The 25077-nt window shown below is 43.6% G+C and overlaps 1 protein-coding gene across 1 annotated transcript in view; it reads right to left on the minus strand.

Moving 5' to 3' along the window:
- The window catches only part of FAM162B (family with sequence similarity 162 member B), a 77970-nt gene that overhangs the window by 4274 nt on the left and 48619 nt on the right, over nt 1–25077 (minus strand). The window contains exon 3 of the mRNA XM_030195522.1: nt 1540–1648. Coding sequence (XP_030051382.1) covers nt 1540–1648 — 109 coding nt within the window. The remainder of the gene's footprint in view (nt 1–1539; nt 1649–25077) is intronic.

Below are 25077 nucleotides of genomic sequence, written 5' to 3' on the forward strand. Positions count from 1 at the left end.
ACCTTTTCAGCTGTTCAATTCTGGTCGCCGCATCTCAAGAAAGATATAGTAGAATTGGAAAAGGTGCAGCGAAGGGCGACTAAAATGATAGCGGGGATGGGACGACTTTCCTATGAAGAAAGACTAAGGAGGCTAGGGCTATTCAGCTTGGAGAAGAGACGGCTGAGGGGAGACATGATAGAGGTATATAAAATAATGAGTGGAGTGGAACAGGTGGATGTGAAGCGTCTGTTCACGCTTTCCAAAATACTAGGACTAGGGGCATACGATTAACTACAGTGTAGTAAATTTAAAACAAATCGGAGAAATATTTCTTCACCCAACGTGTAATTAAACTCTGGAATTCATTACCGAAAATGTGGTGAAGGCGGTTAGCTTAGCAGAGTTTAAAAAGGGGTTGGACGGTTTCCTAAAGGACAAGTCCATAAACCGCTACTAATGGACTTGGAAAAATCCAAAATTCCAGGAATAAAATGTATAGAATGTTTGTACGTTTGGGAAGCTTGCCAGGTGCCCTTGGCCTGGATTGGCCGCTGTCGTGGACAAGATGCTGGGCTCGATGGACCCTTGGTCTTTTCCCAGTATGGCATTACTTATGTACTTATGTCTTTGACAGCTAAAGAAGCCTTCTTATCATCTTACTTTTGTTCACATTCTTAATAGAAAGGTTTGTTGTCCTCACAATAGCTCCTTTTAGTTTTGCGTACTGCTTTTTAATTCCGCCAGATGTTTCCATCCACTTAACAACTTCTTGAAGTATTCTCACATCTTGAGAAAGTTAGGTTTTATTATTATTTTTAATCTAGAAGCTCCACTTTTGAATAAATCTTCTCCATCTATGTCTTAATATAACAGCTGATCACCCACTATAACATCAGAATCACTCTCCCCATTTGTTAGCACAAGGTCCAGAATGACCCCCTCTTCTGTGAGTTCCATCATAGGAGCCAACTCTGTGGGTGCTTGAGCACTCCCAAGATTGAAGAAATTCCTTGTATGTGTCTAGGGAGGGGTTATTTCCATTGGGCTTAGCACCCCCAATAATTTTGAAAAGTTGCCTGAATTTAGTTCCATTGCCAACTGCTGGAACAATTCTCCTTGAAAAGAATTTAGGATACCTTTACTTCTAGAAGACCCCCAAAAAGGGATGCCTCAATCAACATCTGGTATGTTAAAATCACATATTAGTAGTATTTCCCCTTCACAGCTATATTGTGTCTTCAATTAAATCTCTGTTCATTTCTGCTGTGAATGACGCCTATATATCACACCAATGTAAATATATTTCCATTCCCTCTTTCCAAATTAACCCGCAGGACCTCCTCCTTACCCCATTAAGTCCTGCAATTCTGTCACTTTAATATTAGCTCAGTAAACATGTAAAATAATTTTGGAGTCTATCAGTTTGGAATATGATATAGGGAGGTGGCAGTGAAGTTAAAAATCAGATAATCATTGTGAGGTCCTTTCAAATCTGTACCACACTGCACTATCTCAGAATAATCAGGTTGTGTATGATGAAGCACTGACATTACTTACCTTCTTACCCGATGCAATCATGGCAAAGCAAGCGATAATTGAAATTACAATCATTATGTAGCAGGCCTTTATTCGAGCCTTGTTTCTTGCAGCATCCAGCATCTCTATCCTAGAAGAAGATTACATGGATTTAGAATCTCACTGTGAAGAATCTGAAGACCGTTTTTTTTTTTTTTTGAGAGTAGAATTAGGAATGTTTCTTCATATCCCTGTCCCCTTTTACTAACATGCAATAAAATCTGGGCTTAGTGTGTTGTAACACAGGACTTTCCTCTCGTGCTAAAACCATAAGAACATAAGAATAGCCATACTGGGTCAGACCAGTGGTCCATCTAGCCCAGTATCCTGTTTCCAACAGTGGCCAAGCCAGGTCAGAAGTACCTGGAGCAACATTCCATGCTACCAATCCCAGTAGCTTCTCCGTCTATCAATAGCAGACTATAGACTTTTCCTCCAGGAACTTATCCAAATCTCTTTTAAACCCAGATATGCTAACTGCTGTTACTCCAGCAAAGAGTTCCACAGCTTAACTATTCGGTGAGTGAAAAAATATTTCCTCCTATGTCTTTTTTTTTTCCATGAGATTATATTACTTTGGAATTACAGAAAAAAAAAATCACAAAAATATTGAAAAAAAAAAAAGCTAGAGCAGTAATGATATCAACTGCAGACCGTAAGGAGAACAATCTCCTCAGAGACATCTAAACAATGTAGAAAAAATAGCATTTTCCATATATATAAGAATATTGACATCAGATACAAAGGGGGTCCTTTTACTAAGATGTGCTGAAAAATGGCCTGCGATAGTAGAGGTTCATGTTTTGGATGCGCGCAGATCAATTTTTCAGCGCACCTGTAAAAAAACACCTTTTTTGTCCAAAAATGGATATGCAACAAAATAAAATTGGCGTGTGTCAATTTTGGGTCTGAGACCTTACCACCACCCATTCACTTAGTGGTAAGGTCTCACGCATTAACTGTGCGGTAACCATCTGCGCATGTACAATGCGATTACCGCCTGGTTAGCGCTGTGCACCGGAAAATAAAATATATTTCTGGCATGCATAGTAGACGCATGTAAAAATGAAATTACCGCCCAGGCCACACGGTAGCCGGGCGGTAGTTTCAAACTGACATGCGTTGTGTGTGGGTAGGTGCCAACACAGCTTAGTATAAGGCCCCATAATAAAAATGCTATGTATAAATGTAATGAAAGAAAAAGTTATAATAAATAATATGTACACATGTTGTCACGTTTGCAGGTAATCTTTCTGCTTTTTGGAAGCTAATGCAAGAAGTTCCGCTGAGGCTATCTCAAGGTTATGATAATAGAGGACAGTGTTATATTCTTTCCTCCATTAGGCCTGTTCCTGAGGGCTAGGCCTAAGGCCTGTACTTTGCTCAGTTCGGTCCTCACATGTAGCAGATTGCCACCAATAGTGAATATTCAACAGATTTAACGTTTTCCAGTTGGCTAATATAGCTTTTTGAGTTATGGTAATTAGAATATGAAAGAGACGCCTTTGTATCTCTAGAAGTAGATGAGGAATAGAACTAGATTTGAATATAACAATGGATGGAGAGATGGGAACATGAAGTTTAAAGTTCTAATTGGGGGCCTGGAATTTGAACTTAGGTAGTGCCCTTACTCCGCCGCCCCCCCCCCTCCAGTCTCATTATAACACACACATCCAATCCAGTGTCCTTATCTAACACATTGAACTTTGTGCCTTTATCCAGCCCACATCCAGATTTACCTGACACATTTATGAATTGCAGGTCATGCACTAATGTTCGCATGAGTGCATGGTATCTGTAAAAAGTGAACATGGGAGACCTTACAGCCTCCTATTTAGAAGTGATAAGTGCTCCCATGTTAAAGCATTAGTGAGTTAGCACGCGCTAATGTGAATCTGCTACTTGATTAATGCTTCCACACCCATTTTCTGCTCATGGCATGCCCCTCCAAATAGAGCTAATGGATTTACTTCTAAGACATTTATGGTCTACTGGGATTTCTGGTACTGTCTACTCATGGTTTCACAGTTATCTTTCAAATTGTTTCTACCAACACACTCACTCAGTATCTTCTTCTGTTTATCCTGTCCTCTCTCTGGGGTTCATCAGGGTTCTACCTTATCTCTTACATTATTTCAATATTTTTAATCTCCATTACGGACTATCATCCAGGGGTAAGACTGTCAGCCATTCTGTTATGCTGCTGATGACATACAGATCATTTTTCATTCATGCTCTTCCTCTCCACCAGACACTTTGAATACATTTCTTACTGCTGTTTCTGTCTGGTTAAAGGATAATGGTCTCTTTTTAAACAAAGCTAAATATGAAGCTATGGTTTTCTCTAATCCTAATTCACTTGATCCTTCTCCACTGGTTCTTAATGGTACTCCAATTTCCTACAGTGACTTGTTAGAATTTTAGGTGTTGTCTTCGATTCTAAACTCACTTTCAAGATACAAATGATAATCTGGTTAAATCCTCTTTTTTTGCTCTGTCTCATATATGTTCAGTATGGTCTTTTTTGTCACTTCATTCAATCCGTTCACTTATTCTGGTACTTGTCATCACTCAATTAGATTATTGCAATTCTCTGTATTCAGGTCTTCCACTTCATTCTTTAAAACATCTTCAGTTAATTCAATCATCAATCAAAGTGAACCATCAGGCACATCGTTTTGATCTCGTTACTCCTCTTCTGTGCTTAGAATACTGGCTTCCAGTATCATCAAGCTTCTTATGCTTGTCTTCAAAGGTCGGGGCCCCTACTGTTCCTCCTTACCTGAATAAACTTCTTGTTCCATATACCCTATCACAACTCATTTCAATCCTCACCTGCCTCACCTGCCACTCTCCACTTATCTCTTTTCCATGAGACAGCATTCAATTATTTAGGTCCTAAATTATGGAATGATCTACCTCCCTCTTTAAAACTGATATACCTCTTCAGTCATTTAAGGCACTTTTGAAAGCTTTCTTTTTTTCCTCCGCCTTTCCTTCTGCTTAATTGTTCCAGATTAACCTGTTTTTCCTGTGCTCAGCATACAATAGGGCTTGCCCTTTAGTAAAAGAGCTCCTTATTTGTAGACAGAAAGGAAGTGGAATTATGGCGTCTGGGTTGGAGACATCTGGGTAAGAGTCAGAAGCAACAGGAGAAGGAGGGACTGGATTAGGGAGCAGAGAGACTCTTTTCTGCTCTGCTGCAGGCTAACCCCTCCTCTTCCCTCTTCTTCCCTGCAGGTTGCTTGGAAGGGAGGGTTGAAGTAGGATGCTCCTATTGCTCTGGAGTCTAAGAAGTGGCAGATCTATATTACAGTCAACACATACAGTGGTGGAAATAAGTATTTGATCCCTTGCTGATTTTGTAAGTTTGCCCACTGACAAAGACATGAGCAGCCCATAATTGAAGGGTAGGTTATTGGTAACAGTGAGAGATAGCACATCACAAATTAAATCCGGAAAATCACATTGTGGAAAGTATATGAATTTATTGCATTCTGCAGAGGGAAATAAGTATTTAATCCCTCTGGCAAACAAGACCTAATACTTGGTGGCAAAACCCTTGTTGCCAAGCACAGCGGTCAGACGTCTTCTGTAGTTGATGATGAGGTTTGCACACATGTCAGGAGGAATTTTGCTCCACTCCTCTTTGCAGATCATCTCTAAATCATTTAAGAGTTCTGGGCTGTCGCTTGGCAACTCGCAGCTTCAGCTCCCTCCATAGTTTTCAATGGGATTAAGGTCTGGTGACTGGCTAGGCCACTCCATGACCCTAATGTGCTTCTTCCTGAGCCACTCCTTTGTTGCCTTGGCTGTATGTTTTGGGTCATTGTCGTGCTGGAAAGACCCAGCCACGACCCATTTTAAGGCCCTGGCGGAGGGAAGGAGGTTGTCACTCAGAATTGTACGGTATATGGCCCCATCCATTCTCCCATTGATGCGGTGAAGTAGTCCTGTGCCCTTAGCACCCCCAAACATAACATTTCCCACCTCCATGCTTGACAGTGGGGACGGTGTTCTTTGGGTCATAGGCAGCATTTCTCTTCCTCCAAACACGGCGAGTTGAGTTCATGCCAAAGAGCTCAATTTTTGTCTCATCTGACCACAGCACCTTCTCCCAATCACTCTCGGCATCATCCAGGTGTTCACTGGCAAACTTCAGACGGGGCCGTCACATGTGCCTTCCGAGCAGGGGGACCTTGCGGGCACTGCAGGATTGCAATCCGTTATGTCGTAATGTGTTACCAATGGTTTTCGTGGTGACAGTGGTCCCAGCTGCCTTGAGATCATTGACAAGTTCCCCCCTTGTAGTTGTAGGCTGATTTCTAACCTTCCTCATGATCAAGGATACCCCACGAGGTGAGATTTTGCGTGGAGCCCCAGATCTTTGTCGATTGACAGTCATTTTGTACTTCTTCCATTTTCTTACTATGGCACCAACAGTTGTCTCCTTCTCGCCCAGCGTCTTACTGATGGTTTTGTAGCCCATTCCAGCCTTGTGCAGGTGTATGATCTTGTCCCTGACATCCTTAGACAGCTCCTTGCTCTTGGCCATTTTGTAGAGGTTAGAGTCTGACTGATTCACTGAGTCTGTGGACAGGTGTCTTTCATACAGGTGACCATTGCCGACAGCTGTCTGCATGCAGGTAACGAGTTGATTTGGAGCATCTACCTGGTCTGTAGGGGCCAGATCTCTTACTGGTTGGTGGGGGATCAATACTTATTTCCCTCTGCAGAATGCAAATAAATTCATATACTTTCCACAATGTGATTTTACGGATTTAAGTTGTGATGTGCTATCTCTCACTGTTACCAATAACCTACCCTTCAATTATGGGCTGCTCATGTCTTTGTCAGTGGGCAAACTTACAAAATCAGCAAGAGATCAAATACTTATTTCCACCACTGTATATTTCTACTGCATAAAATGATAGCAATTGAATATAGCAATTGTATATTATAGTTTAAACAGACCACCAGAGATGATCTTCCACTGGGGGATGAACCCTATGGTGAAAGTAGGTGGAACACCTTATTTCTTCATCAGTCCGATACCATTCTTAAATTTGACAACATTTTATAACTTGCGTAATTGTTATAACTTTATCATAACTTCTCATATTGTAGAACCAGATTCTAATAGTCATCTTAATTTGTTCTTATAATCCAGCAAATTCAGATTACTTATCTTGATTATCTCTGTAAGTGGGGATAATGTGTTGACACATGTTTCACTGTTGCTGATTCAAGGCTTCCACCTCATTTTGTAATACGGTGCATATGCATCCTAGCTGAACAAGCAATTTTGGCTTTAAAAAAAACTCCTTGTAATGGGTACTCCAGTAAAGAGCAAGTATATGCGACAGAAGAATGATGATAATAGTGGGACAAACTGTCCATAAAAACAAGGTCACATACAACAGTTACAAAAGAATCAAATAACTTTATTAAAGAAACAGTTCTTGGTCTCCTCTGTTCAGTGTCATTCACTCCAAACTCCAACATCGTTCATACATCTTCTCAATGATATAGTTGAACAGCACTTTCTCTTAGATAGTGTCTTATTCTCCTCTTTGCTGTTGTGTAGCCCTGTCTCCACTCAGATGCATAAAGGATCTCTAGGTAAAGCTTTAGCCCAACATTCTTTCTCTCTCTCTCTCTCTCTCTCTCTCTCTCTGGGTGGCTATCTCTTAGGTGGCACTGGCACAGTACTTCTGTGCTCTCTTTATAGGTGTTTCCTTTAGTTCTCCTTGGTACTCTGTGCCTGTGGAGTGCTGTGGTTTCCTCTGTAGTGGACAGCTGAAGCCCCTGGGTAGGTGGGTGTATTATTCCTTACTACTTAGTGGAAAGTGTGATAGCATTCACCAGCTGCATTGCCTCCAGCCAGCAGGTTCTCTTTCTCCAATAGGGACAGTCAATTTGTCAGCAGCTTACAATACAATTCAATATTTTTAAACCCGCAATAATCTCTGAGAAGTTCAATGCAGTATAACAATCAGAAGAACTAGGGCTTACCTCGGAAGGATTACATTATCGAGACAATAAGAAGTTAACAGTTGTCCAATAACAAGATATCATCAGTAATACTTACCTATAGCAAGTACTCATATTGCAAATTTACCGAAAAGATAGGACTTTAACATCTTTCTGAAACGATTCAATTAGATCTAATAATATCGGTAATGAATTTCACCAATAGGTGCCTTGATACAAAAAACCTGCTGCAAATGATCTTTTATGTTTAACCTTGTTGAGTGAGGGTAGTACAACATCGTGTAAGATCTAACAGAAACCTCAGAATTTCTAGTTGGTAAATCAATGTTGGAACATGTATCCTGGAGTTAATCCTGAGTCTATTAAATGAACCAGAGAGCAAATTCTAAAGATAATGATGATATTAAAGTTATATTTGAAAATAATGGTCCCCCCCCCCCCCCCCCCCCCATTCATAGAGCGGAATATCAGAGGTTAAATGTTAGTATAGTAAATAAGATGGAAAATGACTAAATGCTGTCTTTACCAGATGCAGGAAACTTTTATTAGACATAAACATGTTTGGAAGAGAACAGGGAAGTAAATGCGATGCATGCAGATGTCTGAGCATATAAATGATGCATGGAATAATGCATGATAGTTCCACATTCCTTTAAATGTTAGATTTTTACTGGAACTACTAGCAGTTTTGGAAAGTACCCTGAATCCCCTGAACTTGCAGATGTAAGCAAGATATAATCTAGCCAATGATTTTTCGAAGTTTGTGTCCCATGATTTGTGATGTAAACAGTTGATTTATGATTTAATGCATTCCTTTTTAAAAGAGCACAGGACCTGAGGGATTTTGAGACAGTTCTGGGTGAGCTCACTGTCATTAAATGGGACCCACACTCTCTCCCAAAGGTGTGTGTGTGTGGATTTCTTTCCTTTGGCCTTCTAGAGACTGGTGTAAAGAGCCGGGTATTTAACTTGCCTGATGGAGTCTCAGGCAATCAGTTACACAAGCTCTAACTGGCAGCCAATTATGTTCTAGGAATAATGGTGTTACCCTATCAATTTAGAAGATCTGAAAATCAGACATACAACTGTATGTCTGTAACAAAATGTCTTCCTGATAAAAATTGAAGATCCATTCTTCCTGTGATCACATCCTTTAGGCACCTGCTCAGTTCTGTAAGTATGGGAACATTTCTCCTTTGTGCACAAGGGGATTTCTGAGAGGCAGACTGACAGCCTCTTCTTAATTCCTCGCCTTCATTAAGCTCAGGAGCCTCTGGGTGAGGTTCCCCACTAGCAGGGGTGTAGTCAGTCACCCAATTGTGGGTGGGCCTGGGACCAAGATGGGTGGGCAGAAGAACCCCACCGCCGTCCCACAGTGATTTGGTCTCGTCCCTGTCTTGCCTGCATGCCATATGGTCTTTAAAAGCATCCCCACTCTCCTCACATACCTTTTAAATAGTAGATTTTCACCAACGAGCAGCACCTAATGCACACTCTCATGTTGGCCCCACAGCCTTCCCTTTGATGCAAATTCCTGTTTCTGCATAGGCAGGAATACATCAGAGGGAAGGCTGTGGGGCTGGTGCAAGCAGTATGTATCAGTTGCTGTTCGCTACAAGCGAAGATCTGCTATTTACAAGGTATGCAGGAGGGACAGTTGTTAGGAATTTTCGCTGGTGAGGCTTGGGAATCCCTGCCAGCCACATCATAGGTATGGTGCTACTGAGTGGGGTCTGAGCCCATAGTGGGTGGGCCGGGCTCATCCGGGCCCACCCTTGGCTATGCCACTGCCCCTAGTGCTGTTCTATATTCTCCTTTGCCAGACACCCTCTGGTGGTGGAAAGTGATTCCTCCTAGCTGGCCCCCTCTGAGAGAGAAAAAAACATGGTTCGTCCTCCCTTGCATCTGAGCTTTATACCCCCTTCCAGAAGCTCAAGCTTAACTCCTATTGGGCCATGTTCTCAGAATAGACCTCCTACAATTCAGATTTGATTGGCACCTTGCAGGAGCTAGGAAGGTACATTTGCTCCCTAATTCTATAAAAGTCATCAAAGTTTGCATGGACAATTTAATTGAATAATGAGCTAATTAGATTTAATTGGAATTTACACACAAAAACTTGGGCATGGGATCTGCGCCTACATTTTATACATGATTTAAAAAAGGGGCACTAAAGTGAGAGGATCATGGGCAGAACAGGGGTGTTCTTAGCATTTACGTGCATTGATATAGAATAGAATAAAGGAGGGGGGAGGCAGTGGCGTAGGAAGGGGGGGGGTGGGGCGGTCCGCCCCGGGTGCACGCCACTGGGGGGGTGCCGGCCCCGTTGGTTCCTTGCTCCCTCTGCCCCGGAACAGGTTAGTTCCTGTTCTGGGGCAGAGAGAGCAAGGAACCAACGGAGCCGACGCAGCTCCCAGCGACATGGACTCGGGGGCGGATCGGCTCTCCCGCCCGCCCCTCGCTTCTTCATTTCTTCGTCAATTAAGAATGTGCACCGGGGGGGGGAGGGTGCGCAGCGGTGACCCGCCCCGGGTGTCAACCACCCTCGCTACGGCTCTGGGGGGAGGGTAACGTGCCCAATTTAGGCACACACATTTGAATCATATTTCATTTGGTACAAATGGCTGAACCTAAGTTAGGCACGATTCCCAAGTGCAAGCAATATTCTAAAAACCACGCCTAACTTTATGCAGGGCTTATAGAATAGTGCATTTTTTCAGCGCCATATATAGAATTCACTCCTTGGTGTCCTATTACAATTATTTGCAATATGCTAGGTAACATAATACTTTCTGGTTACCCTTTTCATTTAATAGAACATTTACCCCCCACCCCTGTTTACTAAGCCGTGCTAGCAGCTGACATGCACTAATGCTGACGCAGCTCCTTCACTTTGAATGGGCTGAGTTGGCATTGCCGTGAGGCTTAGTAAACGGGGGGTTAGCAAATAGGGTGTGAAAACTGGAAGGCTGTTACAGCTATTCTGCATTCTGTTTTAGGACTCTTTAATTTGTAGTTTTTCAATTTGTATTTCTTATCTTCACATTCTTTTTTATTTTGTAATTTTTAGGGCACAATTTTGATTAAAATTTCTAATCGCGATTTAAAAGTATATTATTTATGTATTTTATTTTTTCCACACTGCAGCTCCTTGTGACTCTGTGGATGGTAAAGTGACTTTTTCAGAGTCAAAGCCAGAGTCACAAGGAGCTGCAGTGGGAAAATAATAAATAAATAACAGGTGATTAATTGCAATTAAAATTTTAATCAAAATGTAGTCCTATTAGCAAATAAATTGCAACTTCTCAGCCATTTCTGCCACATCATTCTTAGCACAGGAGTTGGAACAATACTTGCATGGAAGAGATTGCCCACATGGACAAATACTTGGTTCTATTTCTCTACCTCATACTTTTGTCCTTTATCTAGCATAGGCCCAATATGTGTTGAAGCAGGTTCACTTTTAACAATTTTTTGTATTTGCTCTGCTTATAGAAAGATCCCAGAAAAAAGCACAGTGACAGATCTAAGGATAAAATGCAAGTCTTTTCTAAGAATCACAGCTCTCCAGGGCTGACGTGGTAGCTTTTGATTTCTGGGTCAGGTCCTCTGCTCTCTGGCCTTGCTAGCGATGATGTGAGGCAGTTTCAAAGCTTGTGGAAAGGGGTGGGGGGGACTCTCATTCACTCTACAAGGGTAATACTTGGGCTAGACACAGGACTCATGAGTTCTGGAGACAGCAGTAGATTTTAGCTCTCAGCTGAAGATTGCTGCTGCAATGGTCAAGTTGCGTTGTGAGCATAAAAATAGAGGAATACCCTCTGAGGAGTTGAGAGTCAAGGCTAATGACACTGTCAGCCAAATCAGAGCCATCCTCTATTGGGGTTAAAGTCCAAAGGAACAGGAAAAAGATTGCCCCACCAGATGTATTGGGGCTCTGCTAAGTAGCATGGTGTTCATGCATACAGGTGTTCCTGACAACTCCAGGGAGAAGGTTTGCCAAGTTTCCATTTTCAGAAGGCTGACTAAAAAAAATATACTGGCAACAGAGGATAGAAGAGAAAACAAATAATCCTAACAAAACACTCTCCTAAGTACAATTTATTAGAAATACAACTTAAACACAGACTGATTGCACAGAGTTGTATTAGACACTGTGAGGGTTTTTTTTTTAAATGCCTATGAGGTGGTTGCCTATAAAACCTTGTTGATACAAAGAAAGTGAAGGTGTGGCTTTGAGGCTTTTTCTTCCTCTTTTATGTCACAACTCTGTGAGATCAGTCTATGTTTAAGTTGCATTTTAATAGATTGTACTCAGGAGAGTGTTTCATTAGGAGCTTCTGAAAAGTGCCAACCTTAGCAGCATCGGAGATAACAGGAAGCAACTGGCATATGATGTCTCCTTTCAAGAACCCCTTCCCTCCTCCCCCCAGAAATTCATTTAGGAGCGCCAGCAGCATCAAGGTGCTTCCAGATGGCTTGCTGAAGGCAGGTGGTAACTACAGTGGCAATTTGGTTAAGCAGGTCTGTCTGATTTGTTGACAGGACTTATCCAGTGATGGCCAAAGAAAGCAGTTAGAGGCCTAACCTACACAAAAAATCTAAACAGGCACTTGTCAATATATGTGGCCAATGAGGTCAAAACAAATATTGAAATATTGCAGATAAAATTCTCAGCTGCACAACCTTTAGCGAAAATAAGCAGAAAAAGTGAAGGGCAAAACAGGAGAAGCCAGTTCAAATGGTCGGTGCTGTTCATTAATGATGTAATTAAGGACAGCCATGCATGAAAGAACTCATGAACAGTTGCTTGAGACTGGAATAATTAAAGCGGCAGGGCACTTGATCAAGCAAGTTTTGATTAAATTACTAGTGAGGCGTGCTGCTATGAAGGTACAATTGTACTGTGTTGTAGTTTCAGGGGCTAAGGTTTGCTGTATCCAGGCCTTCTAGTCATGTTATAGATTATAAAAGCACTTTATTTTTCAAGAAAAAATGCTTTTCTGCTTTCAAAACACTTTGGAAAATAGGGCCATTAGCTCTCTTTCTTAAGAAGCTATTTTATGTATAAAAATATTCTTTATTATTTGGATCACAAGTAGCAGCAGTGGGATTTGAACCAGCCACTTCTAGATTACAAGACCAGCGCTCTAACCACTAGGCCACTCCTCCAGTGATTCCCAAACCTGGTCCTGGAGGCACCCCAGCCAGTCAGATTTTCAGGATATCCACTATGAATATTAATGAGAGAGATTTAAATGCAGTGAAGACAGGGCATGCAAATCTCTCTCATGAATATTCATTGTGGATATCCTGAAAACCTGACTGGCTGGGGTGCTTCCAGGACCAGGTTTTGGGAACCATTGTTATAGGCAAAGAGAAAACATTAAACAGTTGATTTTAATTACACGTACATAGAAACAGAAAATGACAGCAAATACAGACAAGATAGCCTCTCCAGTCTGAACCTTCCATACAGTCTACTATCCCTTCCTGCAGTGGTGTGCTGGAGCAGGCTCTCACAGGCTCACGAGAGCCGTTTGTTAAGTTTTTAAGAATTTTGGGAGCCAGTTCTCCATGGCTACTTTAACAAATGGATCCCAAAATGTGGGCTTGGGCCCCTCCTGAATTCTCTTTTACTTTGCTGGCGAGAGAGAGCCCCCTGTTAACAATTTACCAGCACACCCCTGCCTTCCTTTCTCTTAGAGATCCTATATGCTTCTCCCATGCATTCATGAATTCAGATGCAGTCTTCCTCTCCACCAGGAGACCATTCCATGCATCCACCACCCTTATGTCAACAGGGAGGATGTAGAGGGAATAGCTGTCACCTGTGTATAAACAATCTCACCTTGAATGGCATTTAGCTTTTTCTGCTTTCCAGCAACTACACTATTCAAAGAGCAATGAAATGAAAGAAGGCTTTTTTGTTCCACAGTAGACAAAAGCCAGGCTGACTGATGGACTTAATTATATTTCACAGGGCAGCAGTTGTAAAGTGTATCCAGCACTGTCAGAATTATTGTTTAGTTCCCATCTGCTTTCATTCTTTTCCTAATTTAAAGAGGGCACAACACAGATAATTTTACAGTATACTGTACTTTGAACTAGCACAGTATTTACACCCTCCCCTAATGTGATGTATGCAAGGCTAACCCTAATGAGGGATGTAAATTAGCCTGTGCAGGGCTTCTTTTACATTTTTGTGACCCGTCACTAAAATGCCCTAATAAATGTATGTAATTACTTCAGCATTGATTCAATATCTGGTGGCACAGTGCATTTATATACTGCAGAGGTACCCCTTGTCCATGTAGCTGAATAATGCATAATGTGGGAGCTGTGTGTAAATGACTTTTCTGTTTGGAAGGCCATGAGAGAATAGTAGGAAATAACATAGCAGAGTACAAAACCCTACATTTGGATAGGGAAATTGCCTTTTTGCCTCCATTCTGCTAAGCATGCATGAGAGATCTTAGGACTCCTGAGAGACTGGGTCCAAGTTACTGGCCTGGTCCCTTTTGACTTCATCCTACCTTTGTAAGACAGCTGGAATCATTAGGAGCTTCAGGCCTTAAAAGAGTGGGCCCTGAAGGACAAAACTGGTTGGGGTAAAGGAGGAGAAGACAATTCCTTCACCTGTGGTAGTGGTGCCCAAAGGGAAGAAGTCCAAGGTTTTTGGGAGGTGAGAATTCCTGGTTCTGAAAACCTGACCAAGTAGGTCTGCGCTCAAAAATTAGAGAGCCTGGACTACCTAGTTCAGGGTGCTGGTGTTCAAATGATCTGCAAGACTGAGAAAACTGGAGAAACAGATTCTCTGGGGTAGCAGCTCTGTTGCTTCAGGAGGCTCAAGGAGCCACAACCAAGAGAGAAGGTGAGAAGAGGTTTTATCTGAATGTCCCCTGTGGGTTCAAGGAACCCTGTGAGAAAGTTGGAGCAAGAAGATACTTTAAGGTGAATTCCTGGATATAAGAGGAGAAAGAGAGATGTTTTAGTATCTGTTAGAAATGTGCATTTATCTTTTTAAATAGTATATTTCTGGTTAGCCCCAACTCAACAAGTTTCAGTAACGAAAGATTACAATCGATAAAATAGAAATCCATGTATTAGCTGTTTTCAGTTGGTAATCTGTTATCCTTCATATTCATATGGAATAATTACTGTAGTATGCAAAAGAAAAACGGCTCAAAGAGGACTTGAGGCAATTTTGACTTTAAACTCCCTTTAATGGCACAGTTGGTGTTTCTTTTAAGCACCAGCTGTGGCAATTAACACTACACTCACATTTTTTACATTAGTTGCTTTCCAGGTAGTAGTGCTGAACATCTGGGTATAGAGTTACCTGGCACCATTACATGGGTATCAGCCAGTGGTGTGCTGGTAAAGTTTTAACAACAGGCTCTCTCCCCAGTCCACCTCTGCGCCCCCCCCCCCCCCCCGTCCAACACTGCGCCCCCCGTCCAACACTGCGCCCCCGTCCACCTCGGCGCCCCCCCAAAATTGCAGAGCTGGCTATAGCCGGGGGGGGGGGGGGGGCAATGCATTACTCTCTCCAGGAAAAAAATTTAAATGATCCCAGGTTCCAATCTAATTCATGTTTAATGTGTGATAAAATGCTATAAATAAGTAAATAAATATAAACTTTTAATGTTGAGCACCTGATTCTCAAAGTGAACATATTCCAAAGACTATAATGAAAATAAAATGATTTTTTTTCTACCTTTGTTGTCTGGTGACTGTTTTTCTGATCATGCTGGCCCAGTATCCGATTCTGCTGCTATCTGTCCTCTTAACTCCATTTCCAGGGCTTCCTTTCCATTTATTTCTTTCCTCTTTTCTTTTTCATTTCTGGTCCTCAGCTTCTGCCTATTTTCTTCATCCATGTGCAGTTTTTCTCCTCTCTTCCTTTTCCCTCATCTCATCTCCTTCCTCACTCTTCTCTCCCCTCCATCCATGTCCAGCATTTCTTCTCTCTCCCCTCCTTTCCCCTGCCCTGCATGCACCCATACCCAGCGACCCTCCTCTGCCCTGCCCTGCCCTGCATGCACCCAGATGTCCAGCAATGACCCTTCTCTCCCCTGCATGCACCCATGTCCAGCAGTGACCCTCCTTTCCCCTGCCCTGCATGCACCCAGATGTCCAGCAGTGACCCTTCTCTCCCCTGCATGCACCCATGTCCAGCAGTGACCCTCCTTTCCCCTGCCCTGCATGCACCTATGTCCAGCAGTGTACCCTCCTCTCCCCTGCCCTGCATGCACCCATGTCCAGCAGTGACCCTCCACTCCCCTGCCCTGCATGCACCCATACCCAGCGACCCTCCTCTGCCCTGCATGCACCCAGATGTCCAGCAGTGACCCTCCTCTCCCCTGCCCTGCATGCACCCATGTCCAGCAGTGTACCCTCCTCTCCCCTGCCCTGCATGCACCCATACCCAGGGACCCCTTCCATCTACCCATGCCCAGCAGCGACTCCCTTTTCCCCCTTGCCACCCTCTCCCGAGTTGTTTCGTGAATTCTTCTCCTTCCACCCTCCCTCCCGATCCGGTCCCTCACCGCCCGCTTGTTTTTTGAATTCTTCGGGGCAGGCAGTCTTGCCTGCCCGCTTCCAGCGCCGACTGTCCTCCCTTGCCGACTCGCGCTTCAAAATGGCCGCCGAGACTTCAGCCGAAGTCTCGCGAGGCCGCCTCTGGAAGTCTCGGCGGCCATTTTTAAAGGGCGAATCGGCAAGGGAGGACAGTCAGCGCTGGAAGCGGGCAGGCAAGACTGCCTGCCCCGAAGAATTCACGAAACAAGCGGGCGGTGAGGCGGATCCGGAGGGAGGGAGGAGAGCCAGAGCCGGCTCGCTATTTTCAACAACCGGCTCGCAAGCCGGAAGAAAATTTAACAACCGGCTCTTGCGAGCCAGTGCGAGCCGGCTCCAGCACACCACTGGTATCAGCGATATTCAGTGGCTCTTACCTGGATAAGTCCTGGTGAATACTGAGCCCTTAAATCCTCCAATTTTGTCACTGTTACTTTCTCTGTAATATACTGATATTTAAATCTAAATTTTGAATAATCTAATAAAGTAAAACAATCCAGATATGATTGCAACTGCCTTAATATAACAATTTCCAAACTATAGCCATAAAAAGGAAATTGACTAGGCGATAGTAATTACTACAGCATGATATAGCTCCTTTAGCATCTTTATTATAAGACATATATGAAGACTTAGGCTTTAGGATTCATATCCATTTTTTTAAGAGAAATAGGTTGAGTAACAGCCTGCAGAATCCCTGGCATTGGGTCTCTGTAGACTGAGGAAATGCAAAGGGGTTCTCTAAGGGATTCACAGAAATGTTATGCTGGCTTATCAGCCATTCGTCCACAATGGACGAATGGCTACACTGGAATCAAGGAAAGCATGGACTACAATCTGTTTATTGTTCCATAGAAAGGTGACAGGGAGAGTACAGAGGGAGGTCAGAACAACTCGTAAAGGACCTAGGGACATCTCCCCCATAACTCCTAGATCTATAAGTGTTCCCGGTTTCTTGGGACATTGCTTAGCATAATGTCCCACTTCTGAACAGTATAGACCAAGGTTTTACACTCTCTGATGCATTTTCTCTTCTCCAAGTCAAGAAAGTCCTATTTGCACGGGGACTTCTTCCTCCAGGGGGCAGGAGAGCTGGTATCAGTGAGATCTTGAAATTGTGGCATCAACCACATAGAGTGGCATTTACATCCACATTCCTTAGCTCTCTTGAAAGTGGATGTCCACCTTGACGCATAGGAAAACCAGGTCATCCAAACTGGTGGGGAAATTCTATCCTGCCAGATCATCCTTAATGTGGTCTGCCAGGCCCTGCCAAAAGATGGCCACCTGGGATTCTTCATTCCATTGTAGTTCAGAAACCAGGGTCTGGAATTGAATGGCATACTGGCCCACAGTTAGGGCCCCTTATTATAGGCACAGGAGATCGGAAGCTACCAAGGATATTAGATGGGGGGGGGGGGGGGGGTTGGCTACACCATTGTTGTCAGTGCTGCTGACCATGCTCTATCTCTGCCCATAACCTGCCCCATTCCCACCTCAACCTATGCTAAACATTTAGGGCCAGATGCACTAAACTTAACGAGCCATTAATGAGCCATTAACGAGCAAGTAGTGAACCCTGGCATGCACTAAAGACTTTTTTTCCGACGACGGTAGCAGCATAGGCGCCCCGTATAAGAGGCTTGGGGAGGCTAAGCCTCCCCAGCCCAACTGTGACCTTCTTCGCCTGCTGCCCCCACCCTGCGACGAGCTGCAGGCTTCCCCGCTCCCCAGGTTGTCCATCCCGTCTGCCCTCAGCTCCCCCCTAGCCCTCGTTTGCTTCCTGCCGCTGCCCTACCTTTAAATATTGCATTTTTCTTCCAGTCGTGGCGCCATTATTAAAAGCAGAAGCAGGCTCGGCTCCAGCCTTCTCTCGCATGGCTCCGCCTTCGTGCAAACAGGAAATACGTCAGAAGAGGGCGGAGCCATGCGAGGGAAGGCTGGAGCCGAGCCTGCTTCTGCTTTTAATAATGGTGCCGCGACTGGAAGAAAAATGCAATATTTAAAGGTAGGGCAGCGGCAGGAAGCAAACGAGGGCTAGAGGGGAGCTGAGGGCAGACGGGATGGATGAGCGGGGGATCGGGAATTGGGGGGGGGGCTGGAAGTTAACATTGCTGGATGGAGGGGAGGGCAGGGGGGAGAGGAGGGTTGCTAGACATGGGAGGATGGAGGGGAGGGCAGGGGAGAGAAGAGTTATTGGCTCGACATGGGTGGATGGAGGGAAGGGCAGGGGAGAGGAGAGTTCCTGGCTGGACAAGGGTGGATGGAGGGGAGGGGAGAGGAGGGTTGCTGGACATGGGTGGATGGAGGGGAAGGGAGAGGAAGGTTGCTGGACATAGGTGGATGGAGGGGAGGGCAGGGGGGAGAGGAGGGTTGCTGGACATGGGTGGATGGAGGGGAGGGCAGTGTTTGGAATATGTTCACTTTGAGAATTAGGTGCTCAACATTAAAAGTATAAATTTATTTACTTATTTATGGCATTTTATCCCACATTAAACATGAATTAGGGTGTTTTGTGGCTCTACATGAGAATTGTGATATTATGATCCCTTGTTTCATATTGTTGACGGTCTGCATTTTCTGTGTGGGTGGTATATTGGTGTATTAGGTTCTGCCCAGTGTAATATTTATGGTACAGTAAGGTTCTGAGTGTGTTTTTGCACAAAGTTGTGCATAGTGTTTTGCAGTTGAGCGATTGTGGTTAGTATATGCTTTGAGCAACCACTTTATTCTTTGGCATATGATACATATCTAATATCTAAATTTAATAAAAGGTATTGTGACTTTTATTTTTTTTTTCTGTGTTATCAGACAATTATGGATTTAAGCCCCACCCCTAACCCCGCCCCTTTTAGCCTCCCCAAACAGTTGGGCCACCGACCGCCTATGGGTAGCAGCTAACGAAAACGGAATGCAGATGAGCAAATTGTGTAGAAACCCTATTGTAATGAGATGCACTAACGTTTTCCGATTGCCTTAATGCTGGAAAATCTAACGAGAGGTCTGTACCTCTCGTTGCGGCTGCGCAGGATTGAAAAACTGCTACAAAAGTAACAAAAAAAAATAGCGCACCGCTTTAAAAAAGACGTCTATTTTGGCCGTCATACCCCCCCAAGACGCCGTGCCACTCACCCCCCCCCCCCCCCCCCCCCGATGCGGCTCGACAGTGCAGTTGAGGATGCCCATCCCAAAAATAACCCATCCATTTTGGCCGTCATTCCCCGCCCCCCCAAGACGCCGCGCTGCTCACCCCCTCCGATGCGGCTCGATCCAGAGGACAGTGATTGTGATTGGTTCAGAGACTTTCAGGTCTCTCAGCTATGTGAAGCACTGCCAAAAAAGATGTTTTTATTATTGTGGGGGGGGGGGGGGGGGGGGGGAATGACAGCCAAAATGGACGTTTTTTTTTGAATGGGCGTCCTCAACTGCACTGTCGAGCCGCATCAGAGGGGGTGAGCGGCGCAGCATCTTTGGGCGGCACAGGGAGGCTATTTGTCATGCGCAGAGCAGCCAAGCGTTGGCCGACTGTTTAACGGTGGAATAGAGAATGCAAGTGAGCTACAACGAGCAGCTCATTTACATTCCCTTTTCTTTAATGCATGCCCGTTCCTTACCGATTCGCTAAGGGAATCGGTAAGGGAAGGGCTCTAACGATTGTTTAGTGCAGCTGGCCCTTAGTGCAGGATTTTTACCTCATTGCTAGTTTTAGTGTACAGTAGATGTTAACATGTGTCCACAGTAGCACCCTTGCTAACTGCTTAGTGCAGTTTAATCAACATTCCTCTGTCTTTTCAGGTAAAATATAAATAATAATTTTAATGTATAACTGTTCCAGTTTTAAAACATTAAGGGGTCCTTTTACAAAGCCACAGTACAAAGTGGCCTGAAGTAGTGTGGGCACGTGCTGGGTCACTTTTTACCATGGCTGGGAAAATAGAAAACTATTTTCTACTGTGGGATTCAGCACACGCCAAACTTGGAATTACCGCTGGGCACACGCGCTACCTTGGCAGTAGTGCTGATTTAAAGCGCTCTACCTGTGCATTAGCCCTCCCACGGCTTTGTAAAAGGGCCCCTAATTGTTTACTATTGGGAAGCGAAGCCAGTGCTGGGAAGACTTCTATGGTTTACGCCCTGATCGTAACTGGATATGGATGGGCTGGAGTGTTTAAGGGGCTTCGACGTTAGCTTCAGAACTTTTAGTACAAGAACAGTGCTGGGCAGACTTCTACGGTCTGTGCCCTGAGAATGGCAAGGACAAATCAAACTCGGGTATACCTATAAAGTATCACATACCATGTAAAATGAGTTTATCTTGTTGGGCAGACTGGCTGGACCGTTCAGGTCTTTATCTGCCGTCATTTATTATGTTATCACGTTACTATAATAATCTGGTACTGGTTGTACCAGTCTTCAGAGGTGCAGATAAGCTGATTCTGTGCATACAAATATGACTTTATGCATGGCAATGTGTGATTTTGTGTGAATAAAGTAAATGAATGAAATTCAATGAAATGGGAAAAAAGTAATGAAAATTAAAACAAAAAAAAAAAGAAACAAATGAAAAGCAATGAAAGATGATTTTTGTCCTGCGCATTCCTACACCCAACTCAGTACAAGACTTTGTTGTGTAGATGTCTTATAGCATCTAGTTCATCACTGATATTAGTCTATGCAAGTTTTCTGGTTTTCTACAGCAACTCCAACAAACGGTCTATGGCAGATTCTAGAATTCTGTTGATGAGCCTGGGGCACAGTTGCATAAATTTGCATTTTTATAGCTGCTTAAAATGCACACAAGAGCAAGGCATCTGGTTTCCTGCAGCACACCGAAGGTAGAGTCTGCAGGAAAGGTTACAAAATTGTGTGACATATTTGCATATATTTACATATGCTCATGCATTACTGAATGTACACACAAAGGCAATTTTACTGAAAATCTTAGTATTAGCATGGCATTGAACAGGATAAAACAATATTGATGATCAAACCAAGAGAGTTCTTGGTTCTGTGGTGCATTAATGGTCACTTATACAGTGGCATGTTTTTCACTTCCAACCAGAACGCTGTTAGGTCTGTCTTAGGAAATATTTAACACTACTCCCCAGAGCTTTAGTTTTATGCATTAATTTATTGTGCACACTTTGGATTTTATAGAACAGAAGTCCTAGATACAAATATATTTAGCAAGAAAACATTCACTAAAGTCTTGGTTTAGACTGGTAGTTCTTGGACATGAATTGCTTCACTTGAATTTGACAAAGTGGATTCTTGTACTCCAGAGCTTATTTCTTCTGGGTTGGGGGGGGGGGGGGGGGGGGAGGGTCACGTGTTGCATAGAATTGGAGCACAGATTTTTTTTTCTTGGGCCCCTGAACGCCCTAGTGAATTTCAAACCTCATTGGTGTGCACAGGAGAGGTGTGTAGACAAATATGTCAACAAATTAGGAGGTCCCATGGTGGCAAAAGCAACTAAAAAAAATAAGGAAAAGGCCAGACAATCTGTGACTGGAGACAGCAAGATGGCAGAGACAGCTGAAGAGCATTTGAGGCTGAGTGATGCACTTATACAAAAACTCAGTGCTCGTCTGACCATGATATATGATATAAATTAAAATGTGCAGTCCCTGATCCAGACTGTTGCGGACTTCCAAGGCCACGTTTCTGAGCTCAAGCGGAGTGTTAGAGAGGCTCAGGCAGCACTTGCAAAAGTTAACAAAGTCCTAAGCATTTATGAAGAGAAGCTAGACTACTTAGAGAATTGGAGCAGAAGGAATAATATCAGTTTGGTGTGACTCCTGGAACGCTTAAAAGACAGTGAGTTGCTTGGGTTTTTGGAGACATGGCTTTTGGCAGAACTGCTTCATGAATCTGCATTAGGCCCTTTGAAAGAACCCACTTTATGATCAAGAAATTGGATGGAGCTGTAAAGCCCAGGGTGGCCACGGCAAGAATTTTACTCCCCCCCCCCACACACAATTACCATTAGACAAGGGAATTAAAATACAATAAAGTATGAGTCCTGTTATTTCAGAATTATCCACCTGAGTTCCTCTGCTGAGGTGGGGTTATGCAGAAACCTGCAGAACCTTGGCCGCACACAACCTGCATTTTACTACTACTAATAATAATTTCTATAGCACTACTAGATTTACACAGTGCTGTACGTTTTCTGTCTCTAGAGGGCTCACAATTTAAGGGCTCCTTTTACTAAGCTGTAGTAAGCCCAATGCGGGCTTACCGCTCGCTACAAAGGAAGTACCGCCAGGCTACCGCAGCAGCCCCGAGGTACTTCCCACCCCTGGTGCACCGTCATTTCCGTCCCTATGAAAATTTATTTATTTTTGTAGCACTGGAGTGTACCCGGCGCTTGGCACTGCCTGGTTACTGCTGGGTTAACTTGGGAGCCCTTACCACCACCTCAATGGGTAGAGGTAAGGGCTCCCGCCCAAAATGGCTGCGTGGCAAGTGCTTTAAATCCCGCACAGCCATTTCCTGCAGAAATTCAAGACTTCCTTTTTACCAGCTGCAGTAAAAGGGGGCCTCAGTGTGCGTGTAAAACACATGCCACAACTTGGTAAAAGGGGCCTGTTTTTTTTACCTGGGGCAATGTACGGTTAAGTGACTTGCCCAAAGTCACAAGGAGCTGCAGTGGGAATTGAACCCAGGTTGCCAGGATCAAAGCCTGCTGCACTAACCAATATTTTTATTTATTTATTTATTTGTAGCATTTGTATACCACATTTTCCCACCTATTTGCAGGCTCAATGTGGCTTACATTATGCCGTGATGGCGATCGCCATTTCCGGGTACAGGATTATAAATGGTATTACATTAAGGTGCATACATACATGGTTAAGAAGAGTGCATTGTGGTATTGCATAGTGGTTTCTGAGTGACCTCCTTTTCCGGGTACAAAATTACAAATGGTTTTGCATTAAGGTGCATACATACATGGTACAGAGGAATACATTATGGTATTGCATGGAGGTTTCTGAGTGATAGTGAGTTGTAACATAGATTAGTTCATTGACTATAGAGTTATCATTTTCAACTTAGGAAATGAAGTGGTAGTGCGTATTGTGTAGCTTTCATTAATAGCAGTGAGGTTAAACAGTCAAGCGACAAGAGTTCGGTTTTGTTTAGTTCGTGTAGAGTCTATTTATTTTGTATATAGGATGGATCGTTATGGTATGCCTTCTTGAACAGGTCAGTTTTCAGTAGTCTACGGAAGATTGTTAGGTCATGTATTGTTTTTATGGCCTTCAGTAATGCGTTCCATAGTTGCGTGCATATGTAGGAGAAGCTGGATGCGTATGTGGATTTATATTTTAGTCCTTTACAGCTGGGGTAGTGGAGATTGAGGAAAGTTCGTGATGATCTTTTTGCGTTCCTAGTAAGCAAGTCTATGAGGTCTGACATGTAGGTCGGAGCTTCCCCGTGAACGATTTTGTGGACCAGGGTGCAAACTTTGAACGCAATTCGTTCTTTTAAAGGGAGCCAGTGTAGTTTTTCTCTTAGGGGTTTGGCGCTTTTGTATTTCGTTTCCCAAATATGAGTCTGGCTGCTGTGTTTTGAGCAGTCTAAAGCTTCTTAATGACTTGTTCTTTGCATCCGGCATAAATGGAATTGCAGTAATCTAGATGACTCAGCACCATCGATTGTATCAGGCTACGGAATACTTCCCTTGGGAAGGCTACTCCTTGCAATTATCTCCTCTATTAAGAGTGATTTATGGATAAAAGCCTCCTCTATTTGCAACTTGCAATGAAACTCAAAAACAAGTGAAGGAGTTTTTCCCTGAGCCATGAGAGTTTATTCAGTGAACTAGCCATCAGGCCTATGAGGATTTATAAAACACTATGCAATCCTCTTTAATTTCTGAGGCCTAGTGATTCCTGGGAGACTCAGAATCCATTTCCCATTTGTTTATTGCCATCATTGAAATGCGTTGTTCTCCCTTCGAACAGTATATGTGCTGAGTAGAGAGCTTGCTTCTTATCTTATCTTGCTTCTTATCTTATCTTTCCCCCTAAACCAACCTCTCCTGCTCCTCCACCATTCTCTATTTCTGTGGATTACACTCTCATCCTTCCTGTCTCATCAGCTGGTAGCCTTGGGGTCATCTTCAACTTCTCCCTCTCCTTACTACTACTACTTGACATTTCTAAAGTGCTACTAGGGTTACGCAGCGCTGTACAATTTAACATAGGACAGTCCCTGCTCAAGGAGCTTACAATCTAAAGGACAAATGTACAGGCTTTAGATTGTAAGCTCCTTGAGCAGGGACTGTCCTTCTATGTTAAATTGTACAGTGCTGCGTAACCCTAGTAGTGCTTTAGAAATGTCAAGTAGTAGTAGTATTAAGGAGAGGGAGAAGTTGAAGATGACCCCAAGGCTACGAGCTGATGAGACAGAAAGGATGTCTGCACATATTCAGCAGACTGCTAAAACCTGTCGTTTCTTTCTCTATAATATCACCAAAATTCACCCTTTCCTTTCTGACCATACTATCAGAACCCTCATCCACACTCTTATCACCTCTCAGTTAGACTATTTCAACTTGCTTCTCACAGGTCTCCCACTTAGCCATCTCTCTCTTTTAATCTGTTCAAAATTCTGCTGCACGACTAATATTCCGCCAGTGTCGTTATGCTCATATTAGCCCTCTCCTCAAGTCACTTCACTGGCTTCCTATTCGTTTCCACATACAGTTCAAACTCCTCGTATTGACCTATAAGTGCATTCACTCTGCAGCTCCTCAGTATCTCTCCACTCTCATATCTCCCTACATTCCTCCCCGGGAACTCCATTCATTGAGTAAATCTCTCTTATCTGCAGCCTTCTCCTCCACTGCTAACTCCAGACTCCGTTCCTTTTATCTTGCTGTACCATATGCCTGGAATAGACTTCCTGAGCCGGTACGTCAAGCTCCATCTCTGGCCA

The sequence above is a fragment of the Microcaecilia unicolor genome, chromosome 3, assembly GCF_901765095.1.
Source record: "Microcaecilia unicolor chromosome 3, aMicUni1.1, whole genome shotgun sequence".
NCBI classification, from domain to species: Eukaryota; Metazoa; Chordata; class Amphibia; order Gymnophiona; family Siphonopidae; genus Microcaecilia; species Microcaecilia unicolor.